Source organism: Peromyscus eremicus, chromosome 5 (assembly GCF_949786415.1).
Source record: "Peromyscus eremicus chromosome 5, PerEre_H2_v1, whole genome shotgun sequence".
Classification (NCBI taxonomy): domain Eukaryota; kingdom Metazoa; phylum Chordata; class Mammalia; order Rodentia; family Cricetidae; genus Peromyscus; species Peromyscus eremicus.
This window is the reverse complement of record NC_081420.1, coordinates 46,871,598-46,896,438: the sequence shown is the minus strand read 5'-3', so window position 1 is coordinate 46,896,438 and position 24,841 is coordinate 46,871,598. Positions and strand designations below refer to the sequence as shown.

The window sequence follows — 24,841 nt, the reverse complement described above, 5'->3', positions numbered from 1 at the left end:
AAAGCCATGCTTTTGAGACAGTGTAGAAAGATAGGGAAAATAAAGGAGGGAAAGTGGGGAGGAGGGGTGGGGGTAGGGGGAGATAAAGCCCTTCACCCTGGGATCTTCACCCCAGGATCTTCACCCTGGGATCTAGTTTGCCTTTCCTGCTGAGAGTCAAGAAACTTAAATACAATTGATAAAGCCAAGATTGTCTACAGAGGTAATATGTGTTTTCCTGAAATGATCTCAAACAAGATGCTAAAAACAAGGGAATTATTCTTTTTTTTACATTATTATTATTAGTAGTATTATTATTATTATTACTAAGAAATTTTCTATTGGTTTAACATACCAACCACAGATTCCCCTGTCCTCCCTCCTCCTGCCTCCCAGCTTCACCCCTCCAACTCACCCCCATTCCCACCTCCTCCAAGGCAAGGTCTCCTATGTGGAGTCAGCAGAGCCTGGTACATTCACTTGAGGCAGGTCCAAGCCCCTCCCCCTGCACCAAGGCTGCGCGAAGTGTCCCACCATAGTGCCGGCTCATGCACTAGGGACGGTTCCGATTCCGCTGCCTGGGGGCCCCCTAAACCATTTAAGCTTGCCTATCCAGAGGGCCTAGAAGGATTCTATGAGCAAGGGACATGGAGACCATGATGGGAAAAAGTACAGAGACAACTAGCCAAACTAGTGGAAACGCATGTACTGTATGTGTAAACGAACAGCTGAGGAGCCCCCATGGTACTGGACTAGGCCCTCTGGATAGGTAAATTATTCTTAATCAGGGACAGAATGTTTGTAGCTTGGGTTTTACCAAATTAAACCCTTAAATCTAAACAGTGTATGTTATAAAACCACTGGGCAGTTTCATGCATAAAAAAAAAGTTTTAAAACCAAATTTGCTTTATTCTTGATAATTGCATCCATGTGTATACCACACACACACACACACACCCTCCTGTATTGTGGAATAATCCTTTTGTACACTGTGAAGATGTATCTTTGCCAAGGAATGTTCTAATTGGTTTAATACAGAGCTGAATGACCAATAGCTAGGCAGGAAGAGTTTAGGTGGGACTTCCAGGCAGAGAGAGAGGAAGAAGAGATGAATCTAGGTACTGGGAGATGCCAGAGGAGACAGAGAGGAAGCAGGATATATAGGAGGAGAGGGAAGAAAAGCCAAGAGCCATGTGACTGCACGTAGATTAATAGAAATGGGTTAATTTAAGTTATAAGAGCTAGAAACAAGAGTTAGAAACAAGTCTAAGCTAAAGCCAGGCTTTCATAATTAATAATAAGTCTCTGTGTTATGATTTGGGGACTGTCAATCCCAAAAAGCCTGCCATACTCCTGTTTCTCTCTTCAAGCTCCAATATCTGCCCTGTTCCTGTCTTTGTTTGCTCCTTTATTGCTGTGATGAACACTACCCAGGGACAGATAGTCCTGGATAGTGTAAGACAAGCAGGCTGATTAAGCCATGGAGAACAAGCCAGTAAACAGCTTTCATTCATGGTCTTTGCTTTGGTTCCTGTCTCTAGGTTCCTGCCCTAAGTTCCTGCATTAGCTACCCTCAACAGTGGACTTGTGAGCTGAATTAAACCCTTTCTTCTCCAAGTTGCTTTTGGACATAGCATTGATCATAGCAATCAAGAAGCAAAACAGGACAGAAATTAGTACCAGGATCACAGGATATTATTGGTGTGGCACACTTGGCCATGTTGATTTCAGGCACCTTTGAAACTTTGGGCTAGAAAAAGCCATTGGATACTTAGAGCTTAGGCTGTTGTGGGAGCTTGGAAGGTAGGAATGGTGAAAGAGATGTAGACAATGGAGGCCTGGCTTATGAAGTTTACAGGAAACAGACTATCAGGGATGTTTATGTGATACTTTAAATTAAGGATTTGTGGTTTCTGTGTTAGCTGGGGCTGAAGAATCAGTTGTGATTAAAAAGAGAACAGGATATGAGCTGGGTATTACCTGATTCACCAAGGCATAACATTAGACGTTGTTCACAGCAGCAATCCATATCAAATGGAACTAGTATGTATTATTGGGCAGGTCCTGAGGGGCATAAGCAAGTTGTACAAAGAGGTTGCCTGTGGGAGCCCGTTCTCGGGTTCCTCGTGGCTTTACCCAGCAGGTCCGCATAGAGGATGATTAGACCACGGGCCTGAGTGCAGGTGTCTGGGATAGTCTGCACTTGGCTGTGCTGGGGGAGGAGGTCTTTTGCTCCACCCCTTGGCATCTCTATAAAAACCCTGGGGCAGAGACAGTCGGGGCCCGTTGGAAAAGGTTCCAGGCCCTCTCGAGGCTATCCTTTATTTTCTATCTGTTTATCTCCGCGATACTCTCCGCAATAAATCCTTCTATCTAATATTTCCTGCTGCTCGCACTCAAGAAAACTCTGGGGAACTGTGGGGGTGGTGGGTAAACGCCCCACAGTTGCCCAAATGTCTATAGTTCCTACTCCTGTTACAATACGCTCTGGACCCAAGCATTGGCCAATTTGCTTATGGGGTATGTTCTATGATGAGTTGACTGAGAAAGAGAAAATTAGGGCCTTTTTTACAGACAGCTTTACACACTATGCTGTTATCATCCAGAAGTGGACAGCTGCAGCATTGCAGCCCCTTTCTGGAACAACTGTGAAGGACCTTACTGGAGAAAAATCTTCACAGTGGGCAGAATTTCAAGCAATGAACATAGTTGTACATTTTTCTTGGAAGGAGAAATGGTCAGATATGTGACTGTAGTCGATGGTTTGACTGGATGGTCAGGAACTTGGAAGGAGCATGATAGAAAATTGGTGAGAAAGACATTTGGGCAAGAAGTACATGGATAGATCTCTCCAATGGGCAAAGGGTGTGAAAATGTTTGTGCACCATGTAAATGCTCATCAAGAGTGACTCCAGAAGTGTTCAATAATGAAGTAGATAAGATGATCTGTTCTGTGGACAGCCTCTTCCCAAGACCATCCCGTTGTCCAGTAGGCCCGTGAACAAAGTGATCATGGTGGCAGAGATGGGAGTTTGCATGGACTCGACAAAATGGACTTTCACTTACTAAGGCTGACTCAGCTACAGCAGCGGCTAAGTGTCAAATCTGCCCATATCAGAGACCAATGCTGAACTTCTGATATGGCACTATAACCCTGGGTGACCAGCCAGTGACCTGGTGGCAAGTTGGTTACATTGAACAACTTCCATAACGGAGGAGTCAACATTTTGTCCTTACTGGACTGCTTATTCTGGCCATGACTTTGCTTCTCTGCATGTGATGCTTCGCCCAAAGTAATTTCAAGCAGCATTACTTCTGACTATGGAATCCATTTCACAGATAAGGAAGGGTGTCTGGAATGCAGGAGATCCTTTGGGGTGTCTTTTGGTGTTCCGTGTCCTGTGATTAAAGCCAATGTGAAATTATAACATATCCAGGCAGGATGATGAATAGACCAGACCTTTCAGGTCGCCTCTCCAGGTAAATAACCAAGATATGCTAAAGTGCTTCCCAAGGGTTGGAAGAAATACAGGATAGGATAGCAGAGGGAAGGGAGTTATAAATATCAGCTGAAGCCACATGACCAGTTGCAGAAACAAGGATTGTAATTGCCCTGCTGCTGTGGATTCCTATGCTTATATTAGAAGTATTTCCAAGCTTTCATTGTGGACCAGGGACCAAGGGATCTCCAGGAGACATCTGGGCTTCCTGGCACCAGATTTGGACTGCTGGGGCACCCAGTCTGTGGAATGAGCAACTACCAGTAGTTGCCCTATTCCTCAGTGAGAGACAGTCATTGTCAGGCCAATCTGACTGTTGAGGTGCCCAACCTCCAGGACCAAGTAACTACCAGGTTCTCAGCTCTCAGGTGTGAGGTGGCTGCTGCTGTCACTATGTAGTTCTGGCTGTTCTGTCACTCGCTATAAGACTAGGCTGTCCTCAAACTCACAGAGATCTGCATTTCTGTTTCCCATGTGCTGGGACTAAAGGTATGCATCACCATACCCAACTTAAAAAAACAAACAAACCACTAAGTCCAGTTAGTATTGGCATATGTGCATGGGTGGGGCCATCCAAGAAATTTTTAAGAAAAATTACACCAACTTAAATTCACATATTTCCACAAAGTTTTTAAACTTTAACTTTTAAATTTTGTTTAATAATTTTTTGTTGGATATTGTATCAATGTAACATAGAAAATTGTAGGAAGAAATATGTAAGGATGAATATGACACCTAAGGACATCTCTTTTCCACAGGTGAGTAAATGTTTTCCCTTATTCTTTTTTATTTTCTGTTTTTTCTGAGACACGGTCTCTCTATGTAGCCCTGGCTGTCCTAGAACTCACTTTGTAGATCAGGCTGGCATCAAACTCAAGATTGTCTGCCTCTGACTCCTGAGTGCTGGGATTTATTTTTCCCTTATTCTTAAATATCATAATAATTTTGCTTCACTTAGCATCATTCTGAAATTCTGTTCTGTGGTATAGTCAAGAATTTGCCTTAATTTTACATTTTATTTACTTATTTAGTGTGTATGTGTGTGTGTGTTCACTTTCCTAGTCTCAGGTGTGGATGTCAGAGTGTTTCTGAACTTGGATTTACAGTCTATAACTCAAGAAGCTTGGTTTAGCAACTCATCCTTGGAAAGTCAATTAAAACAGCCAAATTAATAGCAAACAAAGAAAAGAGAGTTATTCAATGTGGGATCCTCACATTGAAGAAGGCCCAAGAGATTCAGGGAGACACACCCCCTACCCTGCCATCTTCAGGGCCCTGAAATGAGATTCAAGTTTAAACAGAGGGCCAGGAATACGTACATTTTACAAGTCCCATTCAAGTTACGGCCCTGCCAATCATCTGGGCTTCATTCTTAACTTGCAAGGCAGTCTTACAAATCAGAGTTGTGTGAAATATCTTTTCTGGGAGTCAATACACTCCTCTGTCTGGCATCAAGTTTCAGTGTTTTTATTCTTCCACCAAGAGATCACTGATGTTCATTGTCTTGACAGTCCGGCAGCTAAAGGAAGGGAAAGGGAGCTTCCTGGCCTGCTGGCAGCAGTTATGGGCTGACTACCCACTACCTGATGTTTGCACCTTCTGGTCTCTATACCACCAAATGATCACCAAATCTAGTTTGTCCTGTTTCTGAAATATGACAATTTCCATTAGTTCTATATATATCCGATCTATATATCCCATTATATCTCTCTATATTACCATCATGGTCTGTACTACATCACTTGGTCCACGCAACTAACTGCCAGACCTGTATTCTGTCTAAGTCCTTTCTTGCCCCACTCCCATGCATTTCCCTTCCTGTCTCTCTAAATTAAATGTCTTTGGAGACAGAGGATAAAGTCAAGTTATTGCTCATTAATTGCTGTGCTTGAGAAGGAAAGAGAAAAACAATATGACTGGAGTTTTGCTGAAGCAACTTGATTGTTTTCAAAGTGGTAAAGCAGGGTACAGATTTAGCTGGTAGGGGTGGGTGTGAGTGGCAGGTGGAGATGGGTGTGACTAGCAGAGGAAGATGGGTGTGATTAGCAGTGCTTTTAATGTTCTAACCTCAAAGTATTAGTTTGTAAAGTAGCTATATTTACTGAATATGCAAGCCAAGCTAGGCTACCAGAGAAGTAAATCTAAGGAGAAAGACTGAAAATGTTGAGGTTGTGATGTGTTAAAGGTTTAAGTGATATTCTAATGGACAACTTGTACTACTTGAATATTAGAGAGCAGGGTAGAAAGGAAAATTAGACTTGGAGGCACAGACACAAAAGCTATCACTGAGTTTAAAATATGGAGAGGAGAGGATGGCACAGTGAAAAAAAATTATGTCACATCTAAAAAAATTCACAATAGAATTAATTTTGACTAAGATAAGGGGAAATAATGAGTATCATTCCTGACTTCTACTGAACAGAATTCAGTAGCTCCCAACCTCAGCAGCTATAACCCATGTCTACAGATATTGTATCAAATATTACATGGGTACAGACAGGGAATTGCTCCTGATTAGCACTACTGAATTTGCCAGGCAGTGGTGGCCCATGCCTTTAATCCCAGCACTTTTGAGGCAGAGGCAGGCAGATCTCAGTGAATTTGAGACCAGCCTGGTTGGTCTACAAAGTGAGTTCCAGGATAGCCAGGATTGTTACACAGAGAAGCCCTGCCTTGAAAAACAAACAAACAAAGAACTACTGAATTCGAATAGTACTGATGAAAAGGTATTTTTCAGCCCCTAAAATCTTGCTATTGGAGAGACAGTATTTTTTATCATCCTGAGCTTATTTATCCTGAAAAAATGCTCATGCCAAAGAACTTGCATGAAGGAGGCTGCACGGACCCAAGAATGTAGAGCAGGAAAGGAGGCTGTGAGAGAAAATTATTTGACACCCAGCTGGAGTGGGCGAAGTACTAAACAGTGATGTGAGACTCAATTGTATCTTCTATTAGTGGCCTTCACTCAACACTACAGACTGCTTTTTTCCCCCCTTGAAGTAATCTTGCCCTCTAGTCACAGGCTGGTGGCTTTGATAGAAGCAGACCATGTCTTTAGCATGGCTTGGCCTGACAGTTTATTACTTGAGAAGACTCTGCAATTAACTGTGGTCCTACAGCGTGGCTGCAGAGTGATGCTTACCTGAATTATGGCAGTTCCTAATGTGGTTTAAAGGCAGAAACTGTAAAGCTAGCTGAGTTTGCCTACCTGGGTCCAGGAGACTCAAATATGTTGGCCCTCTAGTTTTCTTCCCATTCTCTTAACACTAGTGAATTCATGAACTTGGAAAAGGTGAATGAATACACAGGTCAATGGGGACACATGAGAAGCATTGGTAGGTAACACAAAGGCCTTCTAAGGAGCGCTTTCAATGAAGTGAAGAGCTGCTCCATTAAGGCTATGCCATGGTGTCCAATGTACACCATGCTGATCTAGATACCCTTTGCTGTGGAGACCAGTGAAGAACAGCAAGTGGAAAAGATACTTCTGTCAGAGAGAGACAATGAAGTTATTCAAAACACAGCCCCCCATATGATGCTGCTACTCAGGAACTGTAGCTGAAGATAGAGCAGTCTATTTATTTAATTTACTAAGAAATGACAATCACAGGCAGTAGAGTTCTTTAGCACAGATCTAAAGCCAGAGACAAATCTTTTCCCTAAAATTTCCCTGCATATAGAAGGGTGTGGGGGTGGGGTGAGGCTAGAAAAGAGTTTTGAGAAGATAGAACCAAATTTTCATCAACTGGAACTTTAAAGGCCCTACTCTGGGTATTTACTTAAATGGTTTATCTTGGGTTTGCTGCACAAAAACTATGAAAAAATAATTCATACTTTAAAAGGATCTTTTAAAAATTGAATACTTCTCCAACGGAATTAGTCCTGTGTGTGAGGGGCTCAACCCTTATAAACTGCCTCCCAACTGAAAGATTTGTTACCTAGCGTACATTTTGCAGTCTTTCTTTTTTTTTTTTTTTTGGTTTTTTGAGATAGGGTTTCCCTGTGTAGCTTTGTTGGTAGCCCAGGCTGGCCTTGAACTCACGGAGATCCGCCTGGCTCTGCCTCCCGAGTGCTAGGATTAAAGGCGTGTGCCAACAGTCTTTCAATCAAAGGTATATCCAGTGAGCCTTGGCTTTCATGAACCAAGGATTTAACTTCAAGTAGATCCAACTAAAAGTCTGACATATAGCACATGTCCGACTTGCCAAGATAAATCATTTGTGGAGGACTGCTTTAACAATGTCCAAAAATCCATAACCAACTCGTATGTTTTTTCTCCTTCTTGGATTGAGTCAATCCTTCAAAGAGCTATTTACTGGGGTTCTATGCTCTCTAGGTTTAAAAGATTTTTGTTGTATATTTTGTTTGTATTCTGACAAATAAAGCTTGCTTGGAGGTTAACCATAGTTAACCATAGAGGCCAGGTGGTGGTGGCACAAGCCTTTAATCCCAGCACTTGGAAGACTCACATGTTTGATCCCAGCATTTGGGAGGCTTACACCTTTAATCCTAGCACAATCAGGAGGTGAAAGACAGGAATATAAGGTGGGTGGAGACACAATCTTGGCCCCCCTTTCCGTCTGAGGATTCGTAGAGGTAAGAAGTCTCTAGAAGCTGCTCTGCTTCTTTGATCTTTCAGGTTATTACCCCAATATTTGACTCTTGGTTTTTATGGTAAGACTAATTAGGATCATACTTCAGATTTGCTTCCACTGGACTACAGTTTAATACATTCCATGAAATTGGTCATTTGTCTGTAGAACACCCACATGGATGACCTTATTATATTCCTTTCATTTGGAAGCCCCATGGGAGAAGCATTCCCCCAGTTTAGTATCCAGAGACTTCTAGACTCACATGAATATTCCTTCTCTTCAAATAAAAGTTCAGAGTTGAAATTATTTTCAATTAGTAAATGTTCAGATTATCATGGCACATACTTCGTATTAAGTATATTCCAAGTACTTACTGTGGTTCTTAAAAATTTTGTTGTTGCCGGGCAGTGGTGGTGCACGCCTTTAATCCCAGCACTCGGGAGGCAGAGACAGGCGGATCTCTGTGAGTTCGAGGTCAGCCTGGGCTACCAAGTGAGTTCCAGGAAAGGAGCAAAGCTACACAGAGAAACCCTGTCTCGAAAAACCAAAAAATAAATAAATAAATAAATAAATAAAAAAATTTTGTTGTTGTTCATTTAATTTTAATTCCCTTGCTTCAGTGAGCTATCTTTATTGTACTTGGAGTGAAGAAATAAGCTAGCAAGCCATGGGCTACAGAGGGACTCAGAAATTGAAGTGAAAATAAGAAATGGATTGAAGAATGTTAAAGATGTTATTGCTGCAAGTTAGGAAAAATACTAGAATATGAATTAAACTAAAAAGTTATAGTGGTAGAAAAGTTGAATCTATATCCATAGTACATTTCTTTATATACTAGAACTTATTAATCTCACTAAAAAAAACTTTCTCCAAACAATCTCACAAACATCTACAATGACACTGGGATGTGATTTTGATTAGTGTAAAATGAGAACTATTTCTATTATTTAAGTAAATTACTACAGTATATTCCATAAAAAGTAAATCCTTCCGAAGACAATTTTGCTAAAACAACAACAAAGAAGAAAGTCTCTCTCTTTCCTTTTTTGAGACAGAGTCTCACTCTATAGCCCTGGTTGGCCTGGAACTTGAGATCCTCCTGCTTCTACTCCTGAATGCTGGGATAAAAGAAGTGTGCCATATGCCTGGCCTACAACCTTTTCTTATTGACACAACTATCATTTTAAAAATCTGAAAGAATTCAAACAGCCTATATAACCTGCTATGAATTTTATTAAATTACTTTTTCTTTTGGTCTGGAAATTTTAGGTTTAATTAAAACCCAACAGCATTACAGGAACACACATATTAATCTATTGAGCCTTTGCATAAACATATTGAGTTTATTAAAGATACACTTTTCAAATTACCTCATTTAAAATTAACAGCTAATAAAGTCCATTTTAAAACACATTGATGATATGAAAACAAAGACTCCTGATTTTAGAGACTTACTATGAAATTTTCCTTACTATGAATTTATTCTTTTAACTTCTTCAGTGTCAATTCTGGGTGAACCAAGATGGCCTCTTCTTGTTTCGTTCAACAATCCTCTTGCCCTGATCTTGCTCTGATGGTTTCTCTCCTGTGTACAGTACCACAGTCTCGACGGTGGGCGCTTTAAAGGGGCCCCCTTCTTGAGCCCATATTTGTTGTCTGATTTTTGTTGTTTCCTTGCGTACTTTCTCATAGCAATAGCCACAAAGGACATGTTTCTGCTTCATGTGACCACATTCAGGGCAAATGTCTATATTGTTCTTGAAAACAAAGAAAAACATATTAACAACAGGCAACATAATACACAATCACCAGCAGGAGCTCTAAAATGCTGATACTGTAGCTTTCTGAGAAGGTTCATACTATGCGAGGTTATAGACTATCTTGTTCAACCTTAACAGTAAAACTGAGAAAATAGTAACATTGAGTTCAAATTAGTAAGATAATTGGGGCTACAACTCAATCTAGCATACTTTTATTTGTATAGCCTATGAATAAACTATTCTCAGATTCTCTTGTCTACCCTCTGGCCTGAGTAGAATATTCTGATTATGTAAGTCCCGTGACTTTAAGCATTCCACATTAAGCATAGCCAAGGAAAACTTTGGAGATTTTTAGAGAGGAATTGTTTGTGAGGATCCCATGTGACTTTTGAATTGAGAGATCTCTCATTTCTCTAATTTCAAACACTAAATAATCAACAAGGAGCCCATCAACCCAATGAGCTGAACCACTAAGAGTAACTTAAAACATCAAGGAAAAGTGAAATTCCTTTTCAATTTGTGTGGAGCCAAACAGATGATTAAGACTATTATAAAGCCAGTTCCTCTCCTATATAGATATGAGGTTATTCAACAGTAGGCTTGAGGAAAAGAGTGTGTGTACACACACTCACAACACACACACACACACACACACACACACACACACACACACACAACATTACCTTAATTGCAATGAGCTTCCGGGGATTTCTTCTCCTACATCGGTTAACTTCAATGGTGCGTCTGTTTTTGGGGGCTGCCATCCAAAAGATACCATCTAAAAAGCTGGACTCCTCTTTATTTCCACTGGTATCATGTTCTAGTTCTGTGAGTATGGGTGGACCCTGGACTGCTAATGCTGGTGCTGTAAAACAAAAGAGAGACCAGAATCAACTTCTAGTCCCTAAATGACTATTTATCCTGTTCTCTTTAACAATCAACATGTCACTAGACACACACATATATGTGTTTGTGTGTATGTACGCACACATGAAGGTCGGAGCTAGTTCTCTCCTTACACTGTGTACGTCTTGAGGCTAGAACTCAGGCCTTGAGGCTTGGCAGCAAGGCCCTTGACTACTGAGTCATGTGGCTGGCCTGACTTACATAGTTTAGCATGTTAAACTAAACAAATATTAATAATAAGCCCCAGCTATTAAAATATACTAAAGCTCACACAAAAGGCAATTTAAAATAATTCAAATGGAATGTTTTCTTAACCCAACCTCCTGAAGCAACGGGTCTGTTAAGCATTTCTTTCTTTATGCAATACAGGACGCTGTGGTTTAGTAGTAAATAACGTATAAGTAAATCTAATCTTGAGATTCCTTACATGCACTTTTCCTAGCACTGAGATGACTACCCTGGCCATCACCTGTACCATAGTATTCAGACCCAGTTAGCTACTTTAGGAACCACATATGTTTCTAAAGTCATAAACTTTTCCCTTAATATTTAATCCTGACCTGTGTGCTAAGAAAAGGAGCTTTACTATTTATGAGACCATCCAGTGTTTCACTTTTGTTTTTCTAAACTGTTTAGAAAGGCACTCCTTTGTCCTTGCTTTTTTCTTCACACTTGAAATAGTTCGCTCTATTCTTTGGACTTTACCAGTACATAAGCTGTCCAAGCACCAGCCTGAAATCCCAGAATCAGGAGGTTGAGGGCAGAAGAATCAGGCCTGTCTGGGCAGACTGGACATGGATAAGAGACCTTGTCTCACCCCTCCCTCTCCACACCGCTGACCAAAAAGAGTAAAAAGTACATAAAGCTTTCTATACTGGCATTCTTTCTCAACAGACCTTTTAAGTTTTGCTACACATAGCCCAGCCGTTTATAACAGCTCTGGACTGCCTGCGTGACCTTGGGGATTTTTTGGCCTATTAGACACCCAATGGATTGAAATGATTATCTCAGGTAGCAGATGGAGACAAATATTTATTACACTACGTTTATGATCTAATGGAATATATCTCTGTTCAGACTGTCTGGGTATTATCACTTCTGAGATACGTTGTAAATGCTACAGCAATTTAAATTTTAACATCCAAGATACCAGTAGCTCGAAGCTAGCCTGGGATACACAATGAGTTCCAGATCACCCTTAGTTAGCTACAGGAACAGTCTCCAACCCAAAAAAGCACGCCCTGTTTCTCTCATACAACTCGGAAGCCCCCGCCAACCCACTTCCCACGAACTCTCGCCTTACGGACCCCACTGAGGACTGGCAAGCCCGTTCCAGCTCTGTTGCAGTTGCTGCAGCAGCTCCCAGCACCTCCGGAGCGGTGCGGGACGCACGGGGCACGGGAACGACAGTAACAGCAAGGCGGACGCCATGTTTCTCACTGGAACGAGATGCGTGCTGGGACCTTGCGCAAGCTCTCGTGTCCCCCGCCTCCCTGCTCAGAGCATGCGCAGGGCCGCTCCTACACATGCGCACGGACCCAGAGCTCCCGCTGCCTCGGATCCTCAAACTCCAACTCCCAGCTGCCCCTGGAGCGCTGCTGACTCTCCTCCAATCAGAGAAAAGAGAAAAATTAAAGGAAACAGATGCTCTGCGCATGGGCGTGGCTGTTTTCCGACTTCCCGGGTAAAGATGGCAGAGCGCGGTTACAGCTTTTCGCTGACTACCTTCAGGTACCCGGGGGACCCCAGGTTCCACGCACCACAGGTCCCAGGAGCGTCTCAGACCTGGCCCCCATGCCCTGGATCTGGCTGGTGTTTCCGCAGGGGCGCGTGGGGCTGGAGCTGGACTCGCAGCTTTGCAGAGTCATGTGCGGTGCCAGGCCTGCTCCCAGGCTGGGGCCCGCCGCGTTTGGGGCTGAGGGTCAGGAGGCTCCGAGACAGGCACTGGCTTTCCCTCTATAGATTAGAAAAAGGATGCTTTGGGATAGCCTGTTTCCAGCTGGTCCATTTAGGACTAGGATTTCCTTCCTGGCCCAGATAGGCCTGAGCGGGAGCTTCGGAAACTGGCTCCTGCTCAGACGTGTGAGACGCCGGTTTTCTTTTGGGAAATCCTTCTTTACTGTTAGTCCGAGACTTAGTCTCCCGCTTAGGAGCAGTGAGTGCACTTTGAAGCTCACTCAGCTTTCGGTTTCTACTATGCTTCAATAGAAGCCTAAGAGCTACAGAATGAAAGAGCTGATTTCCTGTCAGGTTTTCGTGGCGCACTCAAACTGATGAAACCAAAGTCGATGTTTTGCTTGATTCGTCACGAAAAATAATGCTTTAAAAAGATTTTAGACCTTTCTGTTACGGGACAGAGAGTTAAATATGTTTTCTCAAAGTACACTTGGTGTGTACTTTGTTTCCTCATCGTTCTCTGTTTAAGAAAATTTATCACGGATGAATTTAAATAAACGACTGTGGTGTGACCATTTTTTTAAGGATCCGACTGAAGGCAACCAGGATCTACTTGTTGAATTTAACTGTAACTGGTTTTTCCACTACCACAATATGATGAGTTATGAATGAACTAGCCACAGCCTAAACAATTGAGCATTTTCAAGGTTGTTCACGAGTAGCTAAGTCGATATTCAAACTTTGTTCATTTTGAAAACAAAAATTAGTGTACTTTTCGTTACAATATATTGTTTTGCTTTTGAAAATTGCCTTTTTGTAGTTTAAAATAAAAAGTGAGGGTATGCAATTTTGTTGTCTATGTTTTGGATACTTTGAATGGATTCCACTTAATTCCTTAGCAAATAATTTAATTATATACCATGACAGAGACTAATTGTGCTTGGTAGTCACTTATATTTGTAAACAAAACAGATGTGGTCCTAAGTTTGGTTTCACTGGAGCAGAAACAAAAGAATATAGAGCATAAGGGGCTGAAAATTTTTTTAAATTTCTCTTTGAGACAGAATCATTTGTAGCCTAGGCTAGCTTAAAATGGCCAGTAACTAAGGATGACCTTCAAGTGATCTTCCTGACTCTGCTTCCCTGAGATGGGATTATAGTAGTGCACTGCCATGCCTGGTTTATGCTGTGTCATGCATTCTAGGCAAGCTCTCTGCCATAGGAGCCACAGCCTCACTCCCTGAATCTTGTATAGCAAACATCTGAATGTTTTCACAACAGATTTCTTTCCTATAACAATTTTTTTTAACATGATAAGATTTATCTCTTTAGGAAGAAAATACTGTTTTTAGTCTTAAAAACTATTAGTGGTGCAAGCTGCCAGAGATAGGAAATGAATTGAGTTTTCTTCCAGTTTACATTGGGCTGAAGATGGTAAATGAGCAAAAGAAATTGGTGCCTCCTGGTGCAAATTCTGCACAATACTTTTCTGTTAGTGGAAATCTTATTGAAAGAGGTGAAAGGAGTGTAACCTCAGACTGAGCTCTCAGGAAAGGCCTGTGCTTGGTGAGTTCTGAAACTAGAAGATGAAGAGGAGCTGGCTGCTTGAACATTTAGGAATAAAGAGAATTGTTGACAGGCTAAACCATAGTGAGGAAGGAAGCAGTATGGATGGGGCCAAACATGAAGGGTAGACAAGGGAACAAGAGTATGCCTGCCAGAGTAGGTAATTTTTGTTTGAACTGAGCTAGAAGTTATTGTGGGATCTACGTCAGAGTGACAAGGTACAAAGGAACTGAAGATGAGAAGTAGTCACCGGCCTGTTGAAATTACCCCTGGTTGATGCTGGTGTTTGCCAGTGGGGTACGGGGATTACTGACTGCAGAAACTGCCTGATTGCTCGGTACACTTGCCTAAAGTCAAGGCTGGTGAGTGGTGGACAGAGGCAGTAGTAATAATGCTTTACTAACCAGAGCAGGGGAGAGAACAAAGCAAAGGAGAGAGAATTAGTGCCTGACCCTGAGCGATCCAAATTGTAAGTATAGTTTCCAAAGAGCTTCATGGCAGATCTCAAAGGCCAATAGGTTTGATTAGTGAGGTTTGACCCATATGTCTTCCATCTGTCAGAAGTGTGCCTATAGTAAATATTTGAAAATGTGTGAACATAGCAAATACCTTTGTTTCTTTTTAAGCCCATCTGGGAAACTTGTCCAGATTGAATATGCTTTGGCAGCTGTAGCTGGAGGGGCCCCTTCAGTAGGAATTAAAGGTAATTAAATGTTTCATTCACTTTGGATGCTTGTTAATAGTTACCTGAAATAGATTCTTAACAGTCTTTTGGTTAGATTAGAGGATTTTGAAGTTAAAATAGCATTCAGCCCAGTAATTTAAATTTCACAGCAAATACAGCATTTTAATCTATTGTAATAATCCATATGTAGTCTTTTCCTCAGGAAACCATTATTATTTTATTTTTCGATGAGTTTCTTTCTTTGGAAGTTTTATCTTACTTATAAAGGGCTAATTGTAAAATATCTAAAGATAAAATTATTGTATGTTCTAGTATCCTTATAGAAAAATTTCTTACTGTTTATATTAGAAGAGTTAATGAAGTTTATTGTTTTTAAACCAATAAACCTGAAAATATTGAGAGGGACTGGGTAATACCTGCAGCTATGGGGATTTTTTTTGTTTGTGTAGTATAAATGATCAGTGACAGAAAAAATGATGTATTATTTCTTAGGTAATTTTTGTATAAGAATCCAGAAAAAGGTTTTATAATCTAGAGAAAGCAACAGATTTGTTTAATGCATCTGTAGGTAGAAAGCTAATGAAAAACACATTATAATATTTGTCTTTTTTTTTCTCTTAAGCTGCAAATGGTGTAGTATTAGCAACTGAGAAAAAACAGAAGTCCATCCTGTATGATGAAAGGAGTGTACACAAAGTGGAACCCATCACCAAGCATATCGGCTTGGTGTATAGTGGCATGGGTCCAGATTACAGGTATTATATACTGTTTACAGGGTTTTCTCATCATCTCATATCTTAGTCTTTCTCTGTGGTTGTTTCATTTAGTCCTGGCAGCCTAATGATACCTAAGCTTAGTTTGCTTGTAAGGATTACTTTATGGAGGTTGATCTTGTGATACACAGTTGTAAAAGAGGTGAGAAATTACCTACTTACCTATTTTTTCTCATCACTATCCCATTTCATCCGTCCAAGGACTTGGTAGGAAGGGCTTTGGTATTCTGATGCACCTTAAAATTGATTAAATGCATTCATTTTTTATAAAATATTGTTAAGGTGATTTAGGCAACAAGAGAAAGCATGGACCATGTAGAGTTAACCTCACTCTGTTTATTTCTGCTCTTGTCAAAGGACAAATGTCTTTTAGGCCACTGAAGGCTTCTGAATGGCCAGCTGGGATTCATAGGCTTATAGAATCACTCCCTTTGTATTTCACCGGAAAAGAGAGAGTATCCCTGTTATACTGGTGCACCAGTGAGTAGAAAGAGATGGATACCTTTCTTTCATCATATACAAATAAAAACAAAATTACTTTAGTTTTATGAAACAAGATAGAGTTTCACTTGGAATTATAAGCCAACAGGCTTACCAGAATATGATTAGCTTTCCTGTTGTGGAAAATTCTACACTATTGTGTAGAATGGACACTGCAGTGGACTGTTGCTGATAAGCTAAACTTCAGAAGGAAGGACAGGAGTGTCTTAGAGATAATATGCATATTTCAGATAAGTAAGCATGAGTGGGTGAAGATAATCATCTTTGTCTTAATATCTTTGATTACTATATAGTTGTATTTGTCAGTGTTCTCTAAAGGAACAGAACTAATAGAAGACACACACACACACACACACACACACACACACACACACTCCCCCCCCCCCCCCATGGGATTTATTAGACTGACTTACAGGCTATGGTCTGGTAACATTGGCTGCATGATGGCAGAAAGGCTGAGAATAAGGCAGTTGTTCAGTCCATGAGGCTAGATGTCTCAGCAGCCCAGTCTAGTGCTGGAGTCCTGGAGGATTCCTGCAGGGCTGCTGGTCATTGGTCTGTCTTGGAATCCTCAAGAAGTTGTATTTAATACTGGTGGCAGCAACAGGATAGACACCATCCAGCTAGAGTGAGGTAAGTAGGCTAAAAGCAGTTTCCTTGTTCTGTGACCTTTTTATCTGGATTGCCACCAGAAAGTGTAGCCCAGATTTAGGGTGGGTCTTCTTGCTTCAAATAATCTGCAGCATCTTGGATCCCAGTTAATTCCAATTGTAGTTACTTTGACAACCAAGATTAACCATCACAATAGTACGATTTTCATACCTTATGTAACAAGTAGTTTCTTACTATTTGTTTAATCTTTGAAGACCATTCTGAATTGAGGCAGAGCTTAAGGTAGACTACAGAAAACACAGAGGCTGAGGGATAGAAATATGCCCAGAATCGAATGTGTGTATTCATATGCATCTGTGTTCAGGGTGGCTGGAGTGAAGTCTAAATAGACTCAGGACAAGGAGGTCAGTTTGGTCACAGTCATAGGAGGAGACATGAAGCTCTCATTTTGTAAATTAAATCTATTACCTGCATGTATATCTGCACCATGTGCATACACTGCCCCCAGCGGCCAGAAGAGGGCGTTGGATCTCCTGAAAATGGAGTTAAGATGATTGTGAGTCAGAACTTTAATTATTTTTCTTTATTGCCTTAGAGTGCTTGTGCACAGAGCTCGGAAACTTGCTCAGCAATACTATCTTGTCTACCAAGAACCCATTCCCACAGCCCAGCTGGTACAGAGAGTAGCCTCTGTGATGCAAGAGTATACCCAGTCAGGGTAAGTTGTTTTTATTACTTGAAATGAATCATGAATTTGAAGAAGTAAAAGAAAACAGGTAAGTAGGAGTCTTATTCTTTCTGCATTTGCTGATGAGCAAATGAAGAAAATCACTATGATAATGAATATTTTTTATTTTGACTTGAAATAATTTAAGGTAAAAGTGTGACTATATGGTGGTGCACACCTGTAAACTGAGTACTTGGGACACTTAGGGAGGTAGATCACAAAATCAAGGCAAATCTGCATTACATAGTTAAATAATGTCTCAAAGGAAGAAAAAAGAAAAAGAGAATGTGTTCTTATTCAACAGCAGAATGAAGCGTCTTGATTTTAAAAGGGCCATTTGCCAGTGATTCTTTATAGGCAGTCTTTAGTGCTCCTGTACTTAGCTTTTCAACCTAAAGTGATTGTGAGCATATGAAAACAGCAGTAACATTTTAATTCCAGTATTATTTTTAAAAAGAATTACTTGTTTATGCATTTTATTTATGTATGTAGCTGTTTTGTCTTTTTGTATGTCTGTACACTAGAAGAGGGCATCAGATTCCATGACAATTATATGAGACTACAGTTATTAGACAGTTGTGAGCTACCATGTGGGTGCTGGGAATTGAACTTGGGATCTCAGGAAGAGCAGCAGCTACTGAGCCATCTCTCCAGCTCCCCAGTAGTCTTGAGTTATACTGTGAATGAGATAGTTTAAAAGTAATTGCTGATACATAAGCCTAGTGGGAAAGAAGTGTTTATTAAATTTGTTAGTAATGCTTTGATGGTAACACCTTTCTAGGCATATGTCTGACTCCACTTTGTGTTGCTCTAACAAAACAGGTTTTTAGTTCAGAGTTCTGTGAGTCCAAGGATGTGGTTCATAGTTGTTAGGTAATTTGGTTTTGTTAAGTTTTTTCTGGCAGATTGTATTGCATGGCCAGAGGTCACACAGTAAGAGAAAGAAAGAAAGTGGATGATGACCTACTTCATTGAAACTAATCCACTTCTGCAACACCTAACCCACTCTGAGAAACAAGCATTATTAACCCTTCCCCAGGATGGCACCATGTTCCACCTCTTGACACAATTTTGTAATTATGTTACACTGAAAATTACCTTCTCCTGAACTTTTGGGAACCAAACCATAGCAAAGTGCTACATCATTTGATTTAGGCTTACTGCTGTTCCTAACTGTAATAAAAATAATTCATTTTAAGTGAATTCATTTATAAGTTAAAGCTAAGAAGTCTAACTCAGTTAACTTGGTAATTTGCTTTACTTGTGAGTATATATAAATCCTTTATGCCAAATCATTTTCATTTTCTCTCTACAGTGGTGTTCGTCCATTTGGTGTTTCTTTACTTATTTGTGGGTGGAATGAGGGACGACCATATTTATTTCAGTCAGATCCATCTGTAAGTATCATTACATATATTTGAAACATTTACTAGAATTGCTTTTTATATATCTAATAAAAGTTGAAGCCATAAAACTTTAAAATTTAGCAGCATTTTTTTCACTTGTTTTTAAAGATTTATTTTTACTTTTAGTTATGTGTATACCTGTGTGTGTCTGTGTGGGTATGTCCATGTGACTGCAGGTGCCCAGGGAGGCCAGAGGAGTCAGATCCCACTGAAGTTGGAGTTACAGGTAGCTGAAAGCCACCTGACTTGGTCTGAGAGTAGAATTTGGGTCCTCTCCAAGAGGTGTATGCGCTCTCTTAACTTACCTAAGCCATTGCTCAAGCCTCTTCACGTTTTTGGAAAGTTTTAAAGTAGTACACGTTTGTTTGCACATTCAGCAGTTTTGTATTCAGCACTTTCTTTGATAAAGAAGCTGTGTGCCACATTAGCTTTTGCCCTTTTTTGGTCATCTTTGTTAGCATGTACTAGAATGAGTTGTTGCAGTTACCAAATTTCATTAGGTCTCTTGAGCTGTTATTTTGGCAAACACATCAGTCAGAGATGTGTAACAGGAGGCCAGTGTTACATTCTTTGCCATCACTTGATGCTGGGGCTGTTTTAAGTATGACTCAGAACAAAAGCACTGCTTTAACAATCTTAAATTCATTGATTTACAAAATGATGTGTAACGGTGTCGTGGCTGAGCTGTGTTTTTCTAAAGTAGAAGGTTGATATCTGGATTTAGTCTACGTTGTTGATTTGCTGTGAGGAGAAGCCATAGGTAAAGCTCAAGGTTAGGGAGTGAATTTTTTTTTTTTGTTTATAAATTATTAGATAATTGCAAGTTCTCTCAAGGCAAGCCTTACACTCTTACCTTAAAAATTGAAAAGGTAAAATAAAAGTCATCAGATAGTGAGGCCTTCTGTGAACTTCTGGAGGTCAATGTCCTGGGTTCGGTCTTGCCTTCCTAGCCAGTAGATGAGGGCAGTGTTGGGCATTGTGTTCACCCTTGGCTCTCCTCCTTATGGACTCTAAAAGGCAGTTGTCTAACCCACGCAGTGAGCTTTCCTTTATGTGCATATCTTCATCTTCCCAGGGGAGGCTGTTCCATGTAGTGCTTCTTAAACATTCCACTTGCCGCCCTTTTTCACCTGGTACAGTTATTTGTAACCATGGTAAATATAAAATACATAAACAAGTCAAGTATTGACTGACAATAAATCACAAAGAAACCTGTTTTAAAACAGTTATTTGATGTACTTATAATTTTACCTTTTATTAAAAACAAGCAAGTTTGCTTACTAATGAGATGGATGGGCTCATTTATTTTTACAGAAGGAGTAAGTCATTATAGGATACTTGAATCTACAGGCCCTTGGAGTTTCAGAGTTATTATTTTGATTTTATACTTGTCAATGCTTAAGGATACCATTTCACATAAATACTCACTACAGAAATGGCAGAAAATGCTTAAGGCCATTTCAAAAATTGTTGGAAATTTAATCCCAATCCAAAATTCATTTAATAAATCTTCTTATGAAACTTAAGTCAGCAACCCAAACAACAATTAATATTCTAACAGTGGCATCTAGGCTGAGGAATGGTGTTATGAAAACATCGTCCTCTATTTCTTGTAATTAAATCATTATGTTTCTATAAAGGTAGAAAACTTTTTTTAAGCACAGTAAAAGCACCACACTCCCTAACATACAGTAGTCTCAAGTCAGTGTTGATTGGTGTGGTGGTGTGGCATGATGGCCTAAACAGTGCCAAAGCTGTGGTGAAGTCATTTAGGTAGCGTGGGAGAGAGCTGCCAAAATCACCTTGGATTCTTTTACACATTGATTTTGAACTAATTTTTGATTGTTAAATGTTTAGAAATCTTTTGCTGTTGCCAAGTTTTTATGACCCCATTAAAATGTTCAAAGGTTCTGATATTTGAATGAAAAGCCATCTCTGTTCACTAAAGATGAGTGATCACCAATTTTCAGGATGCTGTGACACAATCTTAGATCCATTCAATCCATTAAGCTAAAGCATTACTTGGTATTTTACTTTAATTCCTACTTCCATTTATCTGGTTTTGAAAGTATATCTTATATACTTTCAAAAATATAGATGATTGCACTAACTCATTGTTACTGTTTGGTGAGTTTTGATATGTATGTGTGTATGTACATATATAAATGCCTGAGTAAACTGTTACCACAGTCAAAATTAACTTCTGAGTTTCTTCCTGACTCTTTGTCATCTGTTGTATAGCCTTTAAACAAAACCTATGCTGTGAAATTTAACTTCAGTAAATAATCCTGACTTTAGAAGTTAGAGACTAATTAGAGTTAAATACAGCTGTCAGAGTAATAGAGTTGTATGGAGGATTTAAAATGTTTCTCTCTCCTGATTAGGGAGCCTACTTTGCCTGGAAGGCCACAGCAATGGGGAAGAACTATGTGAACGGGAAAACCTTCCTTGAGAAGAGGTAGGCTGCCCAGGATCAGATTTCTGGGTAGACTGATCTTACGAATTTCAGGACTCTTGAAATGATTAATTTCATGGATCTAACAGATTGGTTGTATCACTCTGTATTTGAGTTTAGTTAGAAATAAAGGAGAAAACAGTCCTAATATCTTGATTTCCTAGTTTTCAGTGTATTTAGTGTTAAAATTACTCATTTCCTAAAGATACTGCTCAGCCTTTTTTCATTTTTAAAACATTTATTTATTCGGGGGTTTGGGGGTAGCTGAGACAGGATTTTTCTAGGTAGTTCTGGCTCTTCTTAAACTTGCCATGTAGACCAGGTTGGATTCTAACTCACAGGGATCCACCTGCTTTTGCTTCCTGAGTGGTGTCCCAGCAAGCCCAGTCCATTGGTTGTTTCTTAAATGTTTACTTTTTAGTTCATTTCCCCCAGCATATTTTTAAAAAGCCATTGTATTTAGAGTAGAAGAATGTTTAATAATGACTTATGGAAATTAAAAAATTGAGGTAGCTGAATGTGGAGGCCCATGTCTGTAATCCTAGCAATTGTGAGCTAAGTCAGGAGAATTGCTTCAAGTTAAAGCAGCCAGGCTACAGAGTGGGCTCTGGTCCAGGCTGTGCTACAAAATAAGGGCTTGTTTCAACAACAGCAACAACAACAACAAAGATTGTGAGACTAGTGGTTGGTATTGAGCAGACCCCATGATGTGTGTCTAAGAATGGAGTGCTGTGGGAAATTTGCTGTCAGTGCTGAGCACACACATAGCTGCTGCTTCCCTTACTCACAGTTACATTCCGGATTCAGTGTTGTCGCTGCCCTCCACTGTCTCTGAGAGTTTGGACAGGAGGTTTTATAACTGAGGTCTAACAGATGATCCTTGGTCTATTTTTCACATAATATTCATGTTAAGTTATTAAATATGTTAGACTTTTAATCAAATTGTAAACTCAAAATTTTTCTTGTTAATGATTGTGTTCAGCGTGCTGTGCTATAACTAATAATAACAATGGATTTTAGCAATAGTTTGACTATTGTATTACTAAAACATACAAGTGTTTATTTTTCATGGTGTTAGAAGTTCAGTAGAAGTGTCACTTACTTCATTACTGGGGATAGCTGTCATTGAGATGATGAGGGACTGCTTTTACAACTAGTATTTTTAAGAGGGTTAGATTTTTAAAAGATTTCATGTCTTTGCTATCCTTTTATTTAAAATAGACATGAAGAATCTAAACTGCCATAACATCATTGTTTTTCAATATTTTTCTTTAGATATAATGAAGACCTAGAACTGGAAGATGCCATTCACACAGCCATCTTAACTCTAAAGGTTAGCCCATATCCACTCATAGTTTTAAAATGGTTTTTCTAAGAACTGCTGTGAAGTTGACTGTTTTCCTCCCCTCTCAATTAGGAAAGCTTTGAAGGGCAGATGACAGAAGACAACATAGAAGTTGGGGTCTGCAATGAAGCCGGCTTTAGGAGACTCACCCCAGCTGAAGTGAAGGATTACCTGGCCGCCATAGCGTGATAAAGACGTGCCTGACAACCCAGATCTCACACAGTCTATCTATCTACTTACATATGTGTAAATTACCTTTTGTTTGTGCAGACTTATTTCTACATGGTTTAATGGAGTCACATTTTTAAAATAATAATCATAATAAACTGTCAAAACCAATTTCTAGCTTTTAAAGAGTGAAGTTTGAACATACTTCTTTCTCACTTTATCATAGTTAATTTTGGAAATTACATTGCAAAGTAAAATGATAAAAATCACTCTAATTTTCATATATTTTCATTATTAGATTTCACTGCCCCTTTTACTACCAAACATGCCTATGTTTCCATAAAAGATAGCTCTGGGTTCTAATATATATACATCATGGCTTTTAGGACTGAGTGAATCTGTATACTTTGATAAATTCATGAGACAGACTGAATTGTGATATACACTTTTTGGGTATGGATCAGTGATGTCCTGGAGTATTCTGAAGTTGTACTACAGCAGCATTGGTCTCCTCTCGGAGATAAGTGAGTGAATAAACCATGGTGTGTGAGAGCCTGTTTTTTTCTCCTTCTCATGTAGGTAGACATTTAAAAGGATTCCCTAGATTGTGGAAGGACCTTTCCTAAGGGTGAATGTAAATACTGGTAATAAAATACTAAGGTCAGTAGTGTGAGAAGAGCCTTCACTGTAAGTAGCAGTAAAGCAAGCAGTTAGGCGTTTAAGCCCATTTTCCTTGTGGAAGCACGGTGTATACTTCTAATTCTGTTTCCTCCCTCAGGCATCATAGGGTAAAAGACACTCTTACAGAACAGACTGTTTATGAATGTCATCAATATGAAGAGGTAGGCAGTTCAGTGAATTAAATGTAATTGAAGAGATTTTGACCAACATTAAATTTTAGAAAAACGTAGCTTAGGATATTTTTTGAGAATGTGTGCTGTTTTGCTACCTATTGTCACTATACATCCATATGTTGTTAATGGGAGGCAGTAACATTTTAAGAGATGGGAAGGTGGCACCTTGACCTGGAATTATTCATGTATTTATTGCACGTGTGTGGTGTGTATATGGGCATGTGTGTTTGTGTGGGTACCAGTGATGTGGAAATTGGTGTTGGGTGCCTTCCTGAGTTATTCCACCCAGAGTATTGAGACCCAGAGTTTGCCTGATGACTAGTTAGTATAGCTAGTTTACTCTGGAAATCCCATCTCTGCCTTCTGAATGCTGGGACTGAAAGGCTGCCATGCTTGCCACACATTCCTGTGGGTACCTTGTATCCATATTCCAGTTCTCACACTTCACTGCAGGCAGTTTAGCTGGTGAGACTTATCCTCTGCCCTGCCCTTCTCTTTTAAGATATGTCTAAAGGAGCTGGAGAGATGCTCATCAGTTAAGAGTACTTGTTGCTTTTGAAAAGAATTTGGGTTCAGTTCCCAATACCTACATGGTGGCTCACAACCATCCATAGCTCCAATTCCAGAGGAGCTGAAATCCCCTTATGGGCACCAGGTACACACATGTGCACAGATACATGCAGACAAAACACAAATTAAAAATAATGAAAGTTGTGTCTTGAGAGCACCATATCTCTAGATAGGCCTTAGTGTATTTGAATCTAGCACAATAATAAGCATAACATTAAAAAGGGTTTTTTAAAGTCAACTTATTTACTGGCTGAGTTTGTAAAGAGCAGTGGTTCTTAACCGGGGGCTGCCACCCTTTGGGGGGGGGGTTGAAGGACCTTTTCAGGGGTCGCCTAAGACATTCAGAAAACGTTTACATTATAATTCATAACAGCAAAATTATAATTACAAAATAGCAATGGAAATAATTAGGAAGGCTGAGAACCATTGACTTACAGAGTTTTGTTTTCTTTTTTTTTTTTAATTTTTATTTTGCAATACAATTCAGTTCTACATATCAGCCACGGATTCCCTTGTTCTCCCCCCTCCCGCCCCCCTTACCTT

At 39.9% G+C, this 24,841-nt stretch overlaps 2 protein-coding genes across 2 annotated transcripts; one reads left to right on the top strand and one right to left on the bottom strand.

Moving 5' to 3' along the window:
• Positions 1 to 9,394: 9,394 nt before the first annotated feature.
• On the bottom strand, positions 9,395 to 12,226 carry Mrpl32 (mitochondrial ribosomal protein L32). The gene is made up of 3 exons (XM_059263383.1): positions 12,048 to 12,226; positions 10,518 to 10,699; positions 9,395 to 9,831 (listed from the first exon to the last, which is right to left on the bottom strand). The coding sequence occupies exons 1-3, from the start codon at positions 12,169 to 12,171 to the stop codon at positions 9,577 to 9,579; spliced, it is 561 nt and encodes a 186-aa protein (XP_059119366.1). The 5' UTR covers positions 12,172 to 12,226; the 3' UTR covers positions 9,395 to 9,576.
• Positions 12,227 to 12,323: 97 nt separating this feature from the next.
• Positions 12,324 to 23,045, top strand: Psma2 (proteasome 20S subunit alpha 2). Its single transcript, XM_059263382.1, has 8 exons — positions 12,324 to 12,471; positions 14,829 to 14,905; positions 15,510 to 15,642; positions 17,369 to 17,491; positions 18,816 to 18,897; positions 21,291 to 21,364; positions 22,637 to 22,694; positions 22,779 to 23,045. The coding sequence occupies exons 1-8, from the start codon at positions 12,431 to 12,433 to the stop codon at positions 22,893 to 22,895; spliced, it is 705 nt and encodes a 234-aa protein (XP_059119365.1). The 5' UTR covers positions 12,324 to 12,430; the 3' UTR covers positions 22,896 to 23,045.
• The last annotated feature ends 1,796 nt before the right edge of the window (positions 23,046 to 24,841 follow it).